General features: G+C 40.5%; 2 protein-coding genes across 6 annotated transcripts in view; one reads left to right on the top strand and one right to left on the bottom strand.

Moving 5' to 3' along the window:
* Positions 1-17,428, bottom strand: part of ASH1L (ASH1 like histone lysine methyltransferase) — a 204,352-nt gene extending 186,924 nt beyond the window's left edge. For both annotated transcript variants that reach the window (XM_030842181.2, XM_060298439.2), the window contains exon 1: positions 17,206-17,428. The gene's annotated coding sequence lies outside the window, so the exon portion shown is untranslated. The remainder of the gene's footprint in view (positions 1-17,205) is intronic.
* DAP3 (death associated protein 3) overlaps positions 17,101-22,184 on the top strand; it is a 30,595-nt gene continuing 25,511 nt past the window's right edge. For 2 of the 4 annotated variants that reach the window (XM_060298493.1, XM_030842193.2), the window contains exon 1: positions 18,275-18,415. In XM_060298493.1, coding sequence (XP_060154476.1) covers positions 18,411-18,415 — 5 coding nt within the window. In that variant the 5' untranslated portion in view covers positions 18,275-18,410. Of the gene's footprint in view, positions 17,337-18,208; positions 18,416-22,184 lie in introns of those variants that run through there. The other 2 variants (XM_060298492.2, XM_030842194.2) reach the window with 2 other exon arrangements.

The raw sequence follows: 22,184 nt of genomic DNA, 5'->3' as shown, positions 1-22,184 counted from the left end.
AAAAAAGGAAGGATGGGGACTTCCCTGGTGGTCCAGTGGGTAAGAGTCCTCACTCCCAATGCAGGAGGCCCAGGTTCAATCCCCGGTCAGGGAACTAGATCCCGCATGCATGCCACAACTAAGACCCAGAGCAGACAAAATAAATAAACAAAAAAACACAAAATTTTTTTTAATAAATAAAATTAAATTAAAAAGGAGGGATGGGTCCATGGTTGCAAGGAACATGTAGGGACATTGAACTCTATCCCTAGGGAATTCTAAAATGGCAACAGGAGGGAAGCAGAAGTTAACGTCAGAAAGATTTTCTCATTAGTGAATTATTACACTCTGACCAGGATTAAGCGCTGTCAACTCAGGGCCAATCCACTTGGTTATACACTAAACAAAAGAGTCGTTTCCAAGAGGGTACCATTTACATTGTAAGTACATTATATTTATTTTCCATAAAACTTTTCTGTGAAAAAATTGGAGTCGGAATGTAAAATGGTGCAGCTGCTTTGGAAAACAGTCTGGCAGTTACTCAAAAGGCTAAACAGAGTTACCACATAACCTTGCAATTTCACTCCTAGGCATATACCCAAGAGAAATGAAAACATTTATCTTGGACTTCTCTGGTGGCGCAGTGGTTAAGAATCCACCTGCCAATGCAGGGGACACGGGTTCGAGCCCTGGTCCGGGAAGATCCCAAATGCCGCAGAGCAACTAAGCCCGTGCGCCACAACTACTGAGCCTGCGCTCTAGAGCCCGCAAGCCACAACTACTGAGCCCGCGTGCCACAGTATTGAAGTCCACCGTGCCTAGAGCCCATGTTCTGCAACAAGAGAAGCCACGACGAGAAGCCCGCAAACAGCAAGGAAGCATAGCACCCGCTCGCTGCAACTAGAGAAAGCCTGCGTGCAGCAACAAAGACCCAACGCAGCCAAAAATAAATAAATAAATAAATAAATATTGTAAAAAATTTTATCTACACAAAAACTTGTACACAAATGTTCACAGGAACATTATCCATACAATGAAATGTTATTCATCAATGAAAAGGCATGAAGTAGAGTCATCCCTCAGTATCCGCGGATAACTGGTTCCAGAACCCCTACAAATACCAAAATCCGAAAATACTGAAGCCCCTTATATAAAATGGCATAGTATTTGTGTATAACCTACATGCATTTAAATCATCTCTAGATTGCTTCTAATTCCTAATACAATGTAAATGCTACATAAATAGTTGTAAATAAGATGTAAATGCTGTATAAACAGCTGTGTGCAGCAAATTCAAGTTTTGCTGCTTGGAACCTTCCAGAATTCTTTCCCCCAAACATTCTTTCTTTCTTTCTATCTGTCTATCTATCTATGGCTGTGCTGGGTCTTCGTTGCTGCACGCAGGCTTTCTCTAGTTGCGGCGAGTAGGGCTACTCTTCTTTGCGGTGCACAGGCTTCTCATTGCAGTGGCTTCCCCTGTTGTGAAGCATGGGCTCTAGGCGCACGGGTGTCAGTAGTTGTGGCATGTGGGCTCAGTAGTTGTGGCATGTGGGCTCAGTAGTTGTGGCTCGTGGGCTCAGTAGTTGTGGCTCGTGGACTCTAGAGCACTGGCTCAGTAGTTGTGACGCATGGGCTTGGCTGCTCCACGGCATGTGGGATCTTCCCGGACCAGGGCTCAAACCCATGTCCCCTGCATTGGCATGTGGATTCTCAACCACTGCGCCACCTGGGAAGCCCCCTCCCCCCAACAAACATTTTCAATCCATGGTTAGTTGAATGTGCGGATGTGAAACCAATGGATATGGAGGGCCAGATGTACTGATACATGCTACAACATAGATGAGCTTTGAAAACATTATGTTAAATGAAGGAAGCCAGTTCCAACAGACAACATTGTAAGATTCCATTTGTATGAAATGTCCAAACCCAGCAAACCCATACAGAAAGTAGATTAGTGGTTACCTAGGGCTAGGGTAAAAGGGGAATACCTGGGATGGGGAGTGACTATGGGTACCAAGATGCAATGTTCTAATATTAGATAGTGGAGATGGTTACATTAACTATATGAATATGTTAAAAACCACTGAACTGTATGCTTCAAATTAGTGAATTGTATAGTACATGAATCATATCTCAATAAAGCTATTTAACATTTTTCTGGTGGATCAAAATAAAGTTTCTTGTGGAAGGGATTCCCTTCCTAGTTTACATAAAAACAGATTATGGACTAGTGGCAGTCCTGAAAAAACCTTTTTCAATTAACAGATTTCAATATGGCAAGAAGCTGAGTTATTTGATATATGTTTGTTGCATGTTGACCTAACTGGTTATCTACTTGGAGAAGACAAAGTTAGAACCATTCCTCATTAAACACAAGAGTAATTTCCTCATGGACTTCCCTGGTGGCACAGTGGTTAAGAATCCGCCTGCCAATGCAGGGGACACAGGTTCAAGCCCTGGTCCGGGAAGATCCCACATGCCGCAGAGCAACTAAGCCCGTGTGCCACAACTACTGAGCCCGTGTGCCACAACTACTGAGCCCGCATGCCACAACTACTGAAGCTGTGCACCTAGAGCCCATGCTCCGCAACAAGAGAAGCCACCACAATGAGAAGCCTGTGCACTGCAGCGAAGAGTAGCCCCCACTCACTGCAACAAGAAAGCCCAGGCACAGCAACGAAGACCCAATGCAGCCTAATTAATTAAAAAAAGAATAATTTCCTCATGGATTTAAGAGCTACATGTACAAATAAAAGCACTTGAAGAGTATTGGTGAATATTTCTATAGCCTATGGTTGAGAAACCTTAAGCAAGTCAGGAAACCATAAAGGAAAAAAAGTGACCAATTTGATTACATAAAAGCATTATATACCGTGATGTAAGATGTAAACAAAATCAAGGACAAACAACAGATTGGGAGAAAATATAATGAACATGAAAAAGGATTAATATCTCTACCATACAAAGTTATTCTATAAAGTAGTACGTAAGAAAAGACATACAGAGATATGCACAGGCAATTACAGAAGACATAGAAATAATTAGAAACATAAAAAGATGATCTACCTCACTGGTAGTCAGGGAGGTGTGAATTAAGATATTTTTCACTCATCACTTTGGTTGAAATTTAAGACTGATAACAACTAATACTGGCAAGGTGGGAAAGAGGGCACTAGTGGCCACCATCATTTTGGAAAGTGATCTTTTCTATCATAGAAAAATAAAAGCACCAATAAAAGGATACTTATAGCAGTCCTTGATGTGCTACATACACAAAAACAGTTAAATATATATATACTCACACACAAATATACAGCCATGTATGCTATTTTTAAGTAAAAATGCAAGCATGAGCTCATATTTGTAAAGAGTAGAAAAAAATATGTATTTGTATGCACATAGAAATAAATATGAATGATTATACATCAACTGATAGCACTGGTTATTTTAGGGGAAAAGGTTTGGAAGTAAACGGGAAAAATCTTGTTTATAAATATTTTTTTCCTTGCCCTGTTACAGAATTTGTGTAAGTTTTATAATGAAACACAAATCCAATAAAAACATATTTTTAAAAGATTTGAAATATACATAAGTACCATAAGCACACACCTCTCAAGTCTTGTTCATATATACATGAAATTGAGAAAACTAACCCAATAACTTTTGGATGTACTTTCTAACTCCATTATCTTAATACTGACTAGCTATTTCCTTAATGTATTCCTCTCCTTTTTGTTTCCATTCAATAGACTGCCACCTACTACACACCTCTTTATCTTTTTATTATTTTGTTTTATTGTGGTAAGAACAGTTAACATGAGATCTACCAAATTTTTAAGTGTACAATACACTATTGTTGACTATACATACAATGCTATACAATAAATCTCTAGAGCTTATTCATCTTGCTTGACAGAAACTTTATGCCTATTAATAAGTAATTCTCCATTTCCTCCTACCCACAACTACATGCCTCTTCAAACTAGATCAGGAAAAAAAAAGACAAATGGGACTTTATGAAAAATGAGAACTTCTGTTCATCAAAAGACACCACCTAGAGAGTGAAAAGGGAAGCCATACATTGGATGATGATATTTGCAACGCATATATCTGAGAAAGGAATTGCATTCAGAATATATATTAAGAGCAGGTACTTCACAAGAGGATGTCCAAACATCCAACGCACACATGAAAAGTTGCTTAAACTCACCAGTCATCAGTGAAATGCAAATCAATACCAATGAAATACTATTACCCACCAAAACGGCTAAAATTTAAAAGAATGGCAACACCAAAAGCTGGGGAAGATGTAGAGCCTGATAAAGTTATAAAGTCATAAAATCAACTTGGAAAACCGTTTGACAGTATTTGCTAAAGATAAAAATATGCTTACCCTGTGGCCCAGCAATTCCACTCCTAGGTATATGCCAAAGACAAATGAGTGCATACTGTTCACCAAAAGAGGGGAGGTGCCCAGGTAAGGCTTCACAGCATCAACTTGAACTTTGTCTCAGAAGTTGGGTGGGTGTTCTCTAAGCGGCCAGGCACTGGGAGGAACATGAAAGTCATGGAGATATAAACGAACCGTGTATGGGAATGATGACAGTTCCAAACAGCTGAAGCACAAGGGTAGGAAGCCCAGTGAGACACAAAGCTAAAGAGGTAGGCAGGATCTTGAAGAGTGCTAAAGAGTGTGTCCTGCCAAGGCACATGGTCAGGTTTGGATTCAGAAATCGCATGCATTTCAGAGATGTGTGTGGGATATAGCTAGGGAGGCTTGGTAACTGTATGCTGGAAGCCAATCAGGGTGGGTCACGATTATCACTTTGCTGCCATTTTACTGATTTTGGAGAATTACTTTTCTTATACCCAGTCTGCCATTCTAACACTGGTATGTTGCTTTAACTAATGATTCTCCATAAATTATTGCATTATCAAAATGGTGAAGAGAAAAAGAAGGTGGCCAGATAACAGACAGGACAGCAAAGATTTACTTAAACCACCATCTAACCACCACCATCCCATGTGAGTGTATGTCCATTTTTAAATGCAATTCCTGTTGAAGAACAAGTAAATAATGCAACTGTCATTCCATAACATTCATAATTAAGATGCTTATGAAACAAGAAACTTGGAGGTAGCCACTTTTAATCACCTAGTTCTAAGTCTCAGTCAATAGTTTCCAAATTTGTGTGGAACAGATTCATCTAGAAATATTTTTCGAGGCTTATCTGAATCCCAATCATACTACTTTCTTAAACATCTCAATTCTACTTAAGAAGATTGCCTCTAACTATCTGGAAATTTTTGTTAATGTTTTCTTAAGGACACCATTTACATGGAAGAGAACAGGCTCTCTAATATATACAAATGATAATTCTGACTTAGACTTAGGATCCATACATGATATGGATCCTTAATTCTCTGGTGATTTCTGTAAAACAGCAATAAGAGATCAGAAAAACTCCAGGGAATATGTTGTTACTAGAAAAGTTTCCCCTTAATGTTCTGGAATTAATTCCTTTTCCTGGACTGACGAAGTCCAAAACTACCAGCCTTTAGGCACAGTGCCAATTCAACAGATGGGCCCTACATTTTCCTAATGGTAGAGGTGGATCGGCAAGTGTGAAGTCATGTGCTCAAGCAAGAGGATATGTTTCACGCATTAGCTAAGAGGGTTCCTGATAGGTTTTTAACAACAAAAAACATAGGCACTTCCCTGGTGGCGCAGTGGTTAAGAATCCCCCTGCCAATGCAGGGGACATGGGTTCGAGCCCTGCTCTGGGAAGATCCCACATACTGTGGAGCAGCTAAGACCATGCACCACAACTACTGAGCCTGCGCTCTAGAGCCCGCAAGCCACAACTACCGAGCCTGCGTGCCCAGAGACCGTGCTCCGCAATGAGAAGCCACAGCAATGAGAAGCCTGGGCACCGCAACAAAGAGTAGCCCGTTCACTGCAACTAGACAGAGCTCACGCGCAGCAACGAAGACCCAATGCAGCCAAAAAAAAACCAAAACAAAACAAAAAACCTATACACTGTGATTGCTTTTGTTGTCTGTCATTTCTGTTCCTTCCAATTTCTGACACCTCAAATGTATTTACATAGATCTTTACCCACATCCAGAAAAACATGTCCTGCAAAATGCAGTAAGTCGACCTAAATGATATTAAGCCCCTAAGAGTTACAAGTATTAGTTACATCTTACAAATGTATTCTAGCAGGTTAGGTATGTTGACTAATTAAGTGCACAGATGAAAAACCAGCTTAATAAAAGGAAGGTATAACAATGCCCAATGATAGGCTACATAAGAAATTAGGAGACAGCTTGATCTCATTCTTACTCTGTAAATTTTCAAAGCTAGAAATGGTTGTTAATGAGTAAGCAGCTTCATCTCTTTTGACACCTCATTCATTACTTTATAAACTTGTATTTATTTGTTTTACCTTATGTTGCCCTCCACAACAGATATCTAGGAAGCTAATGACTATTCTGGCCATCTTTTCAGAGTAACCAAGTAGAAATAAGCACTCTGGTTCTTAATTTCACATAAAATGAGTGTTCTGAGCTCTGCGACACAAAGAGCTATTTAACAGATAAAAGAATAGCAACTTGTTCCTCAACCATTTTATTTTTGTCTCTATGTCTTGACTAGTTAGTACTTGCTAGGTTTTCTTAGTCAGCAAAGTATTATCCCTAAAATTATCAAAAGATTCTTTCAACCCTGGCATTTTTAGTAAGTGTCAAGAATACTCCACAACTCAGTCCAAGAACTTCATCTCTTCTCTACATTCACTATCCAGGTAATCTCATGAAGTCCCATGGCTCTAAACAGCATCTCTACACTGATCAACTCCCAAATTTACATTTGCCCCAACCTTGAGACTTAGATACCCAACTGCCCTACTCAATATCTCAACCAGAAACATTTAATAGAAAACTTGAAGTCAGTATATCCAAACCAAACTTAATATCTGCATTCCCGCAACCTGCTTCTCCCAGTGTTCGTCATCTCAGTAAATAGCATCCAAATGTTAAGGCCATCACTGGAATCATTCTTGACTTACTCTTTTACTCAGACCACACATCCAATCCAGGTTATCCTCCCTACTACCTTCAAAATATATCCCCAAATCCATCTCCCTGATAACACTTTAGGTTCAACTCATAATCATCTCTTGCCTCAAATATCACAACCTCCTACTGACTGATCACTCTGGTTGCATTACTGTTGCCTTCCAAAGTGTATATATTAGCCCAAGTCATTTCCCTGCTCAAAACCCCACAAGAGCTTCCTATCAAGTCCAGAATAAAACCTAGACACTTAGTCAAGTCTTAAAAGTCCCTACATTATCTAGGCCCTGGCTACCTCTTTTCCCTATTTTCTATTATTCTTCCCTACATTGTTTACTCTGTCCCAGCTCTTTCCCATTTCTGAAATACACCACACTACTGCCTCAGCACTTATGCTTATGCCCCAGATAGATTCATGGGGTCCTTCGTATCATTCAGATTTCTGCTCAAATACTACTGCCTCAAAGGACTTCCCTAACTACCTAATATCCCCTTACCTTGTTTACATTTCCTTTACAACACTTATCACTGAAGGACGTCCCTGGTGGTCCAGTGGTTAAGACTCCGTGCTGCCAATGCAGGGGGCCTGGGTTGATCCTTGGTCAGGGAACTAGATCCCACATGCCACAACTAAAAGCCCACATGCCGCAACTAAAAGATCCTGCGTGCCACAACGAAGACCCTGCTTGCTGCAAGTAAGACCCGACACAGCCAAATAAATAAATAGTAAAAAAAAAAAAAAACAGAACACTTATCACTGGAATGCTATGACATCATATCCATGTATACAATATCTATCTTACCACTCACTAGAAAGTGAGTACCATGATGGCAGTGATTCTTGCCTATCATTATTCACTGCTCTATCCCCCGGGCTTAGCACAGTACTTGGCATAAAGTACAGTTCTCCCTCGGTATCTGCAGGTAGTTGGTTCCAAGACCCCTTACACATACCAAAACCTAAGGGATGCTCAAGTCCCTTATACAAAATGGCATAGTATTTCCATATAACCTAAGCACATCCTCCTCTATCCTTTAAACCAAGTGTCCTCAACCCCCAGGCTGCAGACCCGTCGTGGTCCGCAGCCTGTTAGGAACCGGGCCACACAGCAGGAGGTGAGCAGCGGGTGAGTGAGCAAAGTTTAATCTGCCACTCCCCATCGCTCACATTACCACCTGAACCATCCCCAGCCCATCCATGGAAAAATCGTCTTCCACGAAACCAGCCCCTGGTGCCAAAAAGGTGGGAGACTGCTGCTTTAAACCATCTCTAGATTACTTATAATATCTAATGCAATGTGTATGCTACATAAATAGCTGTAAATACTACAGTGTAAATGCTATATAGTTGACGGAATGAGGCAAATTCATGTTTGCTTTTTGGAACTTTCTGGAATTTCTTTTCCCCCAAATATTTTTGATCTGTGGTTGGCTGAATCCGCAGATGCAGAACGATATGGAGGGCCAACTGTATACAATCAATACTTGTTGAACGCCTTCTGTTGGAAGGCACAGGAGGCAGAATGATGGTTTTTATCTGACTCTGAACAGAGGACTTAACCCACTGATACCCCAAAGGCCTAACTGTCCAATGGACTGCCTTGATAAACCACAGGCATACGATAAAGATTCCTCAAGAGTTAGAGATTTTTTCCTAGAATTGGTTTGCTCTGGCATAAAATAATGTATCCCAAGAAATCTTTACTATACCTTAAGAACGAGTTTTGCTTGAACCACATGTAATATGATGGTAGAAATATGTTAAATCAATACTGAAAGATCTTGTCCTGGAGAAGGAAAAGGAAAATGCCCAAGGACCTTATTTTGTTCGTGACCGTATCCTAGTGCCTGGCACATAATAATCACTCAGTGAATACACGTTGGTCTTTTTTCTCAATCAAATGAGGTGGTTTAATAAAAGACATGGGTTCTGCTTTAGAAGACTATACTGGGCTCCTAAAAATCAAAGGAAATACTAATCAGCTTTTTAAAAAAATAATAAATTTATTTATTTATTTTTGGCTGAGTTGGGTCTTCGTTGCGGTGCGCGGGCTTATTGCTGTGGCTTCTCTTGTTGCAGAGCACAGGCTCTAGGCGTGTGGGCTTCAGTAGTTGTGGCACATGGGCTCAGTAGTTTTGGTTCACAGGCTCTAGAGCGCAGGCTCAGTAGTTGTGGCACATGGGCTCAGTTGCTCCACAGCATTTGGGATCTTCCCAGAGCAGGGCGAGAACCCGTAGCCCCTGCATTGGCAGGCGGATTCTTAACCACTGCGCCACCAGGGAAGTCCTGTGATCAGCTTTAAAAAGAGAACTGTCATAACTAAACCCAATTCTGTTCAAAGACTTAAGGTTCTCCACCCCAAAATATTCACACAGTGAGATATATTCCTGTTCACTTTGGAGACAAATCCTTGATTTGGTAAGAAGGTAAAATGAAGCCAAACACAAACACCTAACCTGGAGTTAAGTGGAAAAAAACAAAAGTAGAATTCACATGTGAGGAAAATAAGATAAACCAAGAATCAGGAAAAAACATGTATACATGTAAATAAGTTGTTTATACACACTTTCACAAATATATTTTACATATTCTTACCTCCTATAGGAAATATATATAAGGGAGGTCATTTGCTTTCCTTAAAAAATTTCTCTTTTCAGGAAATGAAATAACAGCAAATCTGTATTATGCACTTGCTACATGACACAAATTAAGCTAAGAACTTACACATATTACCTCATACAATCCTCCAACAATCCTTTGCTATAAGTATTACCATCATTTTACAGTCAAGGAAACCAAAGACCATAAGTATTTTATTATTTTGCTAAAGGTTACATAGTAAGTAGCAAAACTGGAATCTGAGCGTACTCAATTTGATTTCTTTTTGGTCCACACTGCGTGGCTTGCTGGATCTTAGTTCACCGACCAGGGATTGAACCCGTGCCCGCTGCAGTGGAAGCGCAGAGTCTTAACCACTGGACCACCAGGAAAATCCCTCAATCAGATTTTAGAGTCCACAGTCTTAACCACTATTTGAAATTTGCAACAAATTGAGGAGAAATATACCAATGTGGAGGCTGGGAGATTTTTCATTATTAAGAAAAGCAATTACACATTATTTTATTTGCCTGGGTAACTACTGTAGACAAGGTCCGATTAATTAAAATGCTGAAGGAGTGTATTCTAGTAAAAATTTTCTGAGTAACTAAAAGAGAACCAATTATTTTCTTCATTTGAATCTTTGTTAAAATTACCTTTAACTGTAAGAATATACTATTTTGTGTAAGTAGAGTGTACTGAACATAGTTCAATCTTTATTTTTTTGATGATCTCTAAGCACAAAAGCCAACCTTATATAGCACTGAAGACACAGGAAATCATAGGGGAATGGGTGGAAAGTTCTATAGTGATTCAAATTACAGTCCCCTGAACTCATTCTGCTATGATATATTCACTTTCATACCCTTGCAGATGATCTTCCTCTACCTAGAATGCTCTTGCTATACCTTATTGAATAACTCATATTTATCCTTTAAAACCTGTCTCTTCCCACTGGTCAGAAGCCATCCCTAACCTTTCCTTTCTCCCCACAGACTTAATAACTTTCTCCCCTCTCTACCTGGGAGAAATGTATTACATCATATATTAAGTTTGTTAACATGATGTTCCTCTTACTAGATTCACAACTCGCTTCAGGCAAAAAACAAACCAAAAAAAAATCCTAATTTTTTTCCCAACACCTAAGCACAGAAATGCTAATGGAGTAAGTACTGAAAAAATGTTAGTTGGCTGAATGATGGATGAATCAATGAACAAACAGAAGAATTACTGTTCAGAAGAAATTAAACGCTGATTTGCTCTACACTTGAGGGGGTTTTATCCCCTTAAACACACACTCAGAATTATTTTTATAATTAACTTAAATCTCTAACTAATTGCAGTCTTAAGGTGATTGCTCTTTTTTCTTTGATACGCTTCTGCACCTAAACTTTAACTTTCCAACTTGTGTTACCATTTAGTTATCAATCATATACATGGAATCTCTACTTGTTTGAGATTCTTATTCTCCAATCTTTGTATCTTCATATACATATATTATATATAAAATATTGTTCAACCCATAATGATTATACATGATTAATTCACTCCTCCATTTTCTCAAATGTCAGAATTAGTAGTTTTTCTTTCGAAGACAATCTTTTAAATTCTTTCCATTAAGCCCTGTTAAGCTTTAAATGTTACTATTTAAACTCTAGGGCTTTCATTTTCAGCAGTGCTGAATTTAAGAAACCTTATCATAAGGAATGTCTCTACCACATTCTCAATGTCATTTACACCAAGAAGCCATGATATAGCTCCTTTATAATCTGACACACTGTCCACCTGTGGTCTTACGACAAATAAAACTGAATGAGGGGCTTCCCTGGTGGTGCAGTGGTTGAGAGTCCGCCCACCGATGCAGGAGACACGGGTTCGTGCCCTGGTCCGGGAAGATCCCACATGCTGTGGAGTGGCTGGGCCCGTGAGCCACGGCCACTGAGCCTGCGCGTCCAGAGCCTGTGCTCCACAACGGGAGAGGCCACAACAGTGAGAGGCCCGCGTACCGCAAAAAAAAAAAAAAAAAAAAACTGAATGAGAGGAGTGATTTGGTATCAAGTGTAGAAAAGATAGAACAAAATGTAAAACAAGAAGATTAAGTCAAAGATTCATGATTTATTTACTGTGGGACTATAACAAAAGAAGTAACAAAAGATAAGTTGACCAAATTTTCATTAGTGATGGAATTCACATTCATCTGTCAGCCTTTTCTGGAAGGAAAGGATATACATCTATATTCTACTTTACTGGCAACCACTTCAAATCTCTATACTCTGTTTCATCTTCATAACTCAATAGGAATATTTACTTTCTTTTTCTACAGTATTTCTACTCATCATAACCATGCTCTGTAACATGGTTCATATTTAGCAGTTTAAGCAATGAAATGTATTTTGTGGGTTTTTTTGATATGTATTTTCAAACATCCACAAACAGAATTTCAAAACTCAAAACAAGGTGTATTTCATTCTCTTTATAAAGCAAGTTGATTTTAGACCAATTTCAGCTCCTATTCAACATCACCAGTATCATCTGATTTCATTGTGGTAACTAGATCCAGTTAGAAAATCAAGAGGAACCAAGAGCAACCAGGAAATGTTTTCAGCATCTTGTCACTATGACTAAAAAAACAAAACAAACAAAAGAACTAAGAGACATTATTTCTCACTCGTGTGTTTGAAAAAAGCTGATAAACTTTTCTAGGAAACATAGCAACTAACTGCATTTTTCAATGCAAACATCTAAAGACAGTGAGGTAAATTTCTATTCAGCTCATTTCTTTTAGTTTGCAGAGGGAATTCCTATTGACAGGTAATACAGATTGCAAGTATTTGGTATGAGTAGTGAAGTTCCAACTATCATCAGATAGTTTATTTGAAAAGTTATATAAACCTAACTATGGGGAAATAATTCCCCACTTAAGAGTTAAAAGAATGTACACACTGAATTTATGGATGAAGTGATATAACATCTGGAAGATTCACTTCAAAATAAGCAAAGCGAGGGAGGAGGAAGAGAGGCTAGTAGATGGGATATAGTGTGATAACTGGGTGTGAATAACTGTTGAAGCTGGATGTTAAGTACATGAGAACTCTATACTACTCTTTTCATTTCTGTATATGTTAGAAATTTTCCACACTTAAAAAAAGGAACAAAATTAAATGAAAAAAAAAAGTATACACTCCTGTCATCAACTTGCATATGTCTGAGAGCAAATGACTAAAAACTATGGAAAGCAAAAACTATTAATGCTAAAAACAAAATTTTATATACTCTTCAAACATAAAAAAGTTAGATGCTCAATGAAGGAAACAGAACTCTGAAATAGCAATAAGATTATTAGTTAAATTTCATCATTACTTGAAGCCATAATTTATCATGTTGTGTCAACATCACACTGCCGGGACTTCCTGATGGTCCAGTGGTTAAGACACTGAGCTTCCACTGCAGGGGGCACAGGTTCAATCCCTGGTTGGGGAATTAAGATCCCTCAAGCTGGGTGGTGTGGCCAAAAAATAGAAGGAAAAAAAAAAAACACACTGCCATCAACACCCCCAATGAGACAGTCACTAAGAAAGTGATTTCTTTTTTTTTAAGAAAGTGATTTCTAAACCATGAAATGACAATTATCATTAACTAAGACGACAAATCATAAGTATGAAAATCTAACCTCTCCAAACGAAAGAATATAAACCAAATAAATTACAAGTAATTTAAAGAAGGATGATTTTTTTTAAAAAGACTAGCAATATAGCTCAAAACAAAAACTACTTTCGTTTCCCTCTCTTATGATAGCCAGGGTTAAGATATCTCATGCTTCTGGAAAGGCTGGCACAAAGCAGACCTCACAGTGGATTATAATATAAAGTAATATAAGCTGTTATGTTACCTTTAAAACACTCAGATCAACATGCATAACTCAAGAATATGAAATTATTTAATGGAGACGCACCACCTACACATATGGTAAAACTTTTCCACTGTGTGCAGGTAGATCATTTTAGGCAGGACTGAATGTGTCCAGATTCTTTATTTGTAAGGCATGGAAGACTTAGAATAAAGCCTCAAGTGGTACTGCTAATACCATAAAGACACAGTGCTTATTAGCAAGATATAGGGAAGTTATACTCCACATTTTAGAATACAACTCAAGAATAGGACATGGAAATCACTTTCTATTCTCGATCCTTAAAGATCCTGTGTATTTTTTGTAATTACTGCAAGCATTGTTTTTTTAAATTGTGAAGTATCTCATACATTATAGGAGACTATATACATATGTTATCCATATGCAGATATAGACACACTACACACACATATGACATGTTATTTAAAAAAAAAAAAAACAACCCATGAACCAACTACCCAAATTAAAAATTACATAAAGTATTAAACTTTTCACAAATTTACATGACATTCTTACACAGAGGACATGACAATAAAGAGACAATCAGACCATTTTTCTTAAGATATCTCCATTATCTTACTGAATCCTGTAATCTGTACTATTAAAACACCTTTCTGAATTTCTTTTCTTTAAAAATTCAGTAATTACTTTTAATTTTCAGTACTAGATTCATGGGTAGTCTGTCAAATAGCTACTGGATTTCATCCCAGAAGTGTTGTCTATATACATGCATATCCAAAATGACATTAAGACCTTTTTACATAAACTCACTATAGAAATATATCCAAGACAAGATCAGGAATGCTACCAACATTTGCCTCCTTTTCAAAGAGTTTCTTCATCCCAAAATATCAAATGATATTAAAACACGTTTTTTAAGCTACAAAGTTGCATACAGAATGTGAAGACTTTGTAACTTCCTAAGAATAATAGCAAAACCTCTCTGCAACTAAGTCATGAAATCTCAAGTTCTAGGAACATGCTTCAATCCACCTTGCCCTTTAGAAAGCCCCCACTATCACGCAATTCATAGCTTCAACAGGATTAGAATAGCTTCAAGGACAGAAGCCATATATTATTCATCTTTGTGTCCCCTGCATAAAAATAACTCAATAACGTTTGTTATAACTAAGATAAATGCCAGGAGATGAGCTTCAAAACACCTCAGTCCCAATGCAAAACTGGAAAGAGATGAGTTTGAGAATACAAATTATTATAATGAAAAAGAATAAAGCTATAAACATTTGTGTTATATTCTCTTATCACCTAATTCAGAATCATGTATTAACACTGGAGAAATCAATCTGCAAAGAATAAAGAATAAAAAACAAAGAATAAAAAACAAAGATCTTAAAGTTCTCCTTATCGTCAGCATGCTCAAACACTGTCAAAGAACCTCTCACCTGAAACTCGTACCAACATCTCTACCCCCAAACAAAGCTATTTTTTTAAAAAAAAGCTTTTAAATGAGACCTGAATATAAATTGGTTCTATCAATACTTCACTATAATTTAAGTTTCTGAAATTTGTATGCCTAATTCGTGCGACTGTGCTCATGCTCATTTTCTACAGTGAGGGTTTTTTCAACAGATTCTCAGAAGAATAAGTGACCCCAAAAAACTTTTAAGAACTGCTAATCTAGCAAATCAAAAACATTCCATTTTCCAAGAAATAGTTAAGTTGGCTTAATTCAAGTATTCTTCCCTCATATTCATAGAGGGGATCCTTAGTACAAAATTAGCCTCTGGAAGAATTTCTTCAGCCAAGCCAAAAAGTTCCAATATCCACAGGCACAAACATCAACAATTCCAGATCCCAAAAACAGTTTACTTGGAAATGCCAAAAGAAAATGCAAAAGGTGGCACACTGTACCACAAACTGGTCACCCTGTTAGATGCTTAAATACACCTGTATCCTTCCATATTAAAATGTCTGGAAGATCTAAATTCCCTCCAAACTGAATAGGCTTTTTAGGAAGGTTTTCTAGTTTCAACTCCACACTGACCTGTGAGCCTCACTCGACTCAATACGTATCACTGTCTCAATATTTATCACTGTCAAAGACAAATCCCCTCATATGTACCCAGGCTGTTTCAACAGGGTCACCTTGATTATTCCCACCCCAAGGCAGGGAGCATTTATTGAAGAGTTATTCAACAAATATTTGTTGAATGAATGAAAGAAGATCCTTCCTCCCTTAAAGTTAAGCTGTCAGCCCCCATGCAGCTGCTATGGTACAAGTTAAACATGCCTCCCTCAAACATACAAGCTAAAGTGTCAGAAATGCTATGCTTCCTCCATAAGCAGAAAGTAACAGAGTCATGGAATACCCATTTCTCACAGGCTAACCTGGCAAGGACAACCTATGTTCTGTCTGACACAACTGATCTCTACCGAATACCATCCAACCAGTCAATATGCCCCTATCTTTCCAATAAACTCAGATCTGCCTGACAAAGACCTCCCGAGACGCCATGGTATGGTGAATATACTACTGAATTAGTAGTCAAAATATCTGTTATAGACCCAAGTTTGTCACCAATTTAACACATGACATTGGAAAAATTATCTCTTTATGCCTCAATTTGCTATTTTGTAAAATGGGAGGAAACACCCATCCCACCATTCTCACAGAGATTTATTTAGGATCACAAACAAACTGCAAGAGCATTCTGAACAATAAAAAAGCTTTATTCCATTATAAAGTGTTAATATAAACTCAGATCAACAAGAAGGCCATCCATTCTTTATACCCTCATAGTAATTGTTCAAGTAAAAATGTTCTGGGCCTTCACATCTACACAGTTCACCCTATTCTGAGGAACAGACTATTCTTAAGAATAACTGGCTATGACAAGTTTCTCCCATCCCTGACCCCACATTTACATGCTGTATTTCTAAAATACTGCCATGACTTCTCTTTCCCAGCAAGTATTAAGGCACTCCCAAACCCTAAAATACACATACATATCAACCAGCAGGGAACACCCCAAGTTTTATTTTTAAAATAAACTAACTTATAAGTGGAACTCCATTACACTTATACAAATACAAGCAAACTCTTCCGGAACACTTTCCTTCCTCGCATACACACACAAACACAGCCGCTATACACCAACATACCATCTGTCTTCTAGACCAAAAACATGTCTTTCAATGCACAAATTAGCCAGTAACATTTATTAAACTTGTAACACTGAGATCATTCTATCCTTCCTACATACAGTTCAGCGTGTCAGGGACACCACAGATCTGACCGTACACGTAAACTACCCTCAGAAGATCTTTCCTCCTGCCGCTCTTATCCCTTAAACGAAACAAACAGGACTATGGGGGATGCCCCAATCCTACCTCCACAACAAACTAACCTGTCAGGGGCACAGCGACTCCGCCTCCACTCGCTTACTTTCCCGCCCCCTCCCCCAAGCCAGGAGTCCGCCTGTCAGGGACACCCCTTCACCCCCGCCAGGAGGGACTTCCCGGTAAGCTCAGGATCCCCTTCCCTACTCTCCCCTCCCCCATCCTTACCACCGCTCTCCCGGAGGTCCAGGTCCGGGAGATGACAGTAGCTCCCAGGAAGCCAAGGACTAAGTCGCTGAGGGAGTACCTAGGCCCAAAGGCCTCCCCAGGCGGTTCTACTCACCGTGTCAGAGGCCGAGGCCGAGAGAGATGAGAGTGCAGGGAAGTGGGGAAGAGGGGGCGGCCGCCACCAGGCTCCTCCGCTTCCCTTGGTCCACAGCGGATCCCTCCCGCTTGTCAGGAGGCGGCCAGCGGGTGAGCGGACTGGCGGAAATGCGAGAGGGGAGAGGGGAAAGGCGTGGGGCTAAGCGGGGGAAACTAAGGGGAGGCGGGTCCCGCAACCGAGACGAGGATCGTCTCCCCCTCCGCAAAGCGAACCCAAAATGGCGGCGGGAGCGGCGGCGGCAGAGCGGCGGCGGCGGCAGCTCCTTGGGAGGGAGGGAGCGAAGGGCGCCTCGTGCCCCCCCACCTCCCACTCCTCCCTCCTCGCGTTTTCCCCCTTCGTCCTCCCCCCTCACCCGACCCGGGCGGCGGAGCGCGCACGGCCGCCCGCACGCGCCAGAGTGTATCTGGGCTCGTCGCTCGCTGCTCCCACCAACCACCGCCTTCGGCCGCCTTGCGCGGCCGCCAGCCAGTACGCACTCGCTCTGGGGCGCCTCCTCGCACAGTCCCCCACTTCCCCTTGGCCCCTGTCAAGCCAGCTCTACCGCGGGCCCTCACGCGTACCTTCGGCAGCGAGAGCCCAAGCCTCCTCCTCCACCTCCTCTCCTCTCCTCCCCCCTTCCCCGCCCCCACTGCCACCAACCGCCGCCACTGCCGCCGCCGCCTCCTCCTCCGCCGGCCCCCCCCCACAAACCCTCCACCCCTCGCGCGTGCGCCTCCCACAATCCCCCCGCGGGACTGTTCCATTCCTGTCGGCTGCAGAAGCGGGGGAGAAAACGACAGGCGAAGACGGCAGAGATTGCCGTTAGGACAGGAGTTACCCCGAGTGGCGGATAGACACTTATGACTACTTACCTCGCTGGCCGCGGCGCCGCGACGCCGCGGCTCCCTTCCCCTGCCTCGTCCTGGCCACAGTGAGCTGGTTGGGGGCGGCCTAGCGCCCCTCCGCTGGCCGGTGGTTGGAGGCCGCGGCGGCTGCGCGTTGAGCAGCTTCCTGCCGTACGACCCGAGCTTGAGTCTCTGCTGCGGGACGATCGCCGAGCAGCCAGCGCTTGACAGTGTCTGCGGTTTACCGGGTCGGGAGAGCTGGTCCGCGACTCTCGGTGAGGAAGTGAACCGGCACGGGGGTTGTACCCATGAGGGAAAGGAGCGGGACTCCCAGCCTCCATGAGGTAGGGAGTGAGGACAGTAGGGCCGGCAACCCTCCTAGGGGGCTTCCCTCCGGGCTCTGTGTTGCGGACCTAGGACCCAAGAAGGAACCGGCTCAGTGGTCGGCTTTTTCTTTCTTCCTTTTTTTTTTAAACCCAGCTTAGATTTTCGAATTTCACACCACTGTCTGTACGCGATGATGTTTTTGTGCACTTTTACACAGACCTCGTGGATGGATGATGCATTTTCAACCTCATTAGGCAGCCTTATGTTAGAGGATAAGGACACCATATATTTCAAGTTCAGGTTTGGACTCGATCTCCCGTGTCTTGTGTGTCCTTCAGAAAGTTCTTCTTCTTAGTTCCTTATCAACAAGAAACGAAAAACTGAACATAAAAATTAGTTAACTCCAAATCTGCCTTCAGGGTTGGTGTGTAGTAAAATAATAAAATATGTGTAAAGTAGAATTAGCTCCTAGGCACAGGGAAAGTGCAGAGAGTTAATGTTATCGTTCACAGTACTCTTGATGTTGATAAAGTTTGTGGGTGTAATTGGTAGTTTGTGTTCTATTCTTCCAAATCGTTGGTAAAACAGTGCAAAACTAGGTCTGTCAGATTTCCGTGGTTACTGATACTTGTTTCACAGAACTCTGCATGAACATTTACTTTTTCTTGATGATTGAATTCAGGAGAACTATGGACTATTAAAATCCACAGATAATTCCAAAGCTTTCTTCTATTCTAGTAATCGTTAGTTTCACCCAGTGGGTAAACTGAATAAATTAGGTGAGGGATCCACTTGGGTTTCCCTTTTCCTTCACATCTGTGGACTTGTAGGGATTTGGGAATAGTTTGAAAATCACTGTACTAGCTTAATCTCAAAGGCCTATTCAAGCTCTAAAGTTCAAGTAGACACTCCTAAATTTCCCCCTTAACATATTATATTTCAAAATATGGATCAGGTTTTATTTGTTTGCTTTTTTTTTTTAAAGGGAAATCCGCCTTAATTACCTCACTATATATTTGCTTTTCCTAACCTTAAGTCCCAACTTTTTCATGGAGCCATTTAGGAGCCATTGATCTTTTTTTTTATTGTGTCATGTATGCAGGTGTGTTACCCTACCAAGAACACTTTTAATTTGAGGTCAGGGACTATGTAACGTTTCTTTTATATTCTTTTGTAGTCTAGTGCAAAGCAAGTCATGGAAATGTTGAAATGAATGTTAGATACTTAAAATATGAGAAGAGAAAGAGAATTAACATTTGTGGAATACCATGCCAAGAGAACTTGTGTTCCTGTTTAATCCTTATACAACACTTTGAAATAGATCATCTTACCCCCATTTTACAGATGAGAAGGCTGAGGCTCAAAGAAGTTGGGTAACTGTCTTTAGACTTCAATTTGCCTGTCTCTTAAAAACTTAACTTTTTTCACTATACCACATTGCCTTCATAGTAAATTTCTCATTAGCAACATAATTGCATATGCTAAAAAGAAAAAACACCTTTAATGGAATTCCACTACACTTGTATATAAAGAAAGTTACTTACAGTCTCTGTCTTTAACTAGCTTTGGGTAACTGCACTGATTCATGAATTGTCAGCTAACTATAGACAAGTAAGATCGTATTCAGTTCTTTTATGCTCCAGTGCCTACCAGAGACTAAAATATATTAAGTGCTCAATAAAATGACCTTATTGAATGAATGAACCCTGAATTATTTGAACCAAGGATGGTATGGAAAACAGAATAATGGTTCCTCTCCAAAGATGTCCGTGTCCTAATCCCTGGAACCAGTAAACACATTATGTTACATGGCAGAAGGAAATTAAGGTTACTAATCAGCTAACCTGAAAATAGGGAGATTATCCTGAATTATCTTGTAGACCCACTGTAATTACAAGAGTTCTTTAAAGGTGGAAGAGGGAGACCAGAGACTCTGTCAGAGTGAGGCAGTAGGACATAGACTTGACCAACTGTTGCAGGCTTTGAAGATGAAAGGGCAACCTCTAAAACCTAGAGAAGTCAAGAAAACAGATTCTCTCTTAGAGCATCCAGAAAGAACACAGTCCTGCCAACACTTTGATTTTGGAATTCTAAACCACAGAACTCTAAGATGACAAATTTGTGTTGTTTTATGACACCAAGTTTGTGGTAATTTGTTACAGCAGCAGTGCATGTTGGATCTGTTTCTTTTACTTTAACCTTTGTTTTCCGCTGTTGTTGTTCACTAAAAGGATACTGTCTATACATAATGGCCTGCCTCGGGGAACCGGCCCCAAATGCCTGAATGTTAAACCAAAGGGAAACATTTGGTTTGTTCAGGGAAACATCCGGCCCCTGTCCACCTGTGGATGGCTACAAGAAAGAAGAAATTAACACCTCCCCTCCCTGAGGCTGGCCATTCCAGGTGATATTTGCAAAACTTATGGCCTTTTTACTTCCTCATCTCCTCCCCTTCTCTGTGCTGTGAAAGAAACTGGCATCCAAACCCGGATAAGATAGTTATTTTGAGACTTTAGTCTGCCATCTTGGTCTGCCAGCTTTCCGAATAAAGTCATATTCCTTGCCTCAACACCTTGTCTCCGACTTGTTGACCTGTCATGCAGCGAGCAGAGCGAGCTTGGATTCCATTGCTGGGTCATTTGGTAAATCCACATTTAAACTTTTGAGGAAATACCAAACAGTTTTCCAAAGTGGCTGCACCATTTTACAATTCCAGCAGCAATGTATGAGGATTCCAATTTTTCTACATCCTCCCCATTACTTGTTATTGTCTGTTCTTTTTGATATTAGCTATCCTTGTGAGTGTGAAGTGGTATCATATTGTGTTTTTGATTTGCATTTTCCTAATGACTAATGGTGTTGAGCATCTTTTCATGTGCTTATTGGCCATTGTGTATCTTCTTTGGAGAAACTTTAAGTTCTTTGCCCATTTTTTTTTTTTTTTTAAATTTCATTTATTTATTTATTTTTGGCTGTGCTGGGTCTTCTTTTCTGTGCGTGGGCTTTGTCTAGTTGCGGCGAGCGGGGGCCACTCTTCATCGCGGTGTGCGGGCCTCTCACTGCCGCGGCCTCTCTTGTTGCGGAGCACAAGCTCCAGACGCGCAGGCTCAGTAGTTGTGGCTCACGGGCCCAGCCGCTCCACAGCATGTGGGATCTTCCCGGACCGGGGCACGAACCCGTGTCCCCTGCATTGGCAGGCAGACGCTCAACCACTGCGCCACCAGGGAAACCCTCTTTGCCCATTTTTGAGTTACATTTTCTTTTTATTGTTGAGTTGTAAAGAGTTCTTTGTATAATATATTATGGATATAAGTCCTTTATTAGATATATAACTTGCAAATCTTTTCTGCCATTCTGTGGGTTGTCCTTTACTTTCTTTTTTTTTTTTTTTTTTGGCTACGCTGAGAGGCTTGCTGGATCTTAGTTACTCCACCAGGGATTGAACCAAGCCCTGGCTATGAAAGCACTGAGTCCTCACCACTGGACTGCCAGAGGATTTCCTGTCTTTTACTTTCTTGATGGTATCCTTTGAAGCAGAAATTTTTAATTTCGATGAAGTCCAAGTATCTATTTTTTTTATTTTTGTTACTTCTGGCATCATTAAGAAACCATTGCCTAATCCAAGGTCGTGGAGATTTATTCCTATATGTGTTCGAAGAGTTTCATAGTTTTAGCACTTTGATTTAGGTCTGTGATGTATTTTGAGTCAATTTTTGTGTGTGATGTGAGGTAGGGGTCCAATTTCATTCTTTTACTTGTAGATATTCTACTGTCCCAGCAACATTT

Source organism: Globicephala melas, chromosome 1 (genome assembly GCF_963455315.2).
Source record: "Globicephala melas chromosome 1, mGloMel1.2, whole genome shotgun sequence".
Classification (NCBI taxonomy): Eukaryota; Metazoa; Chordata; class Mammalia; order Artiodactyla; family Delphinidae; genus Globicephala; species Globicephala melas.
This window is presented reverse-complemented; position numbering and strand designations above follow the sequence as displayed.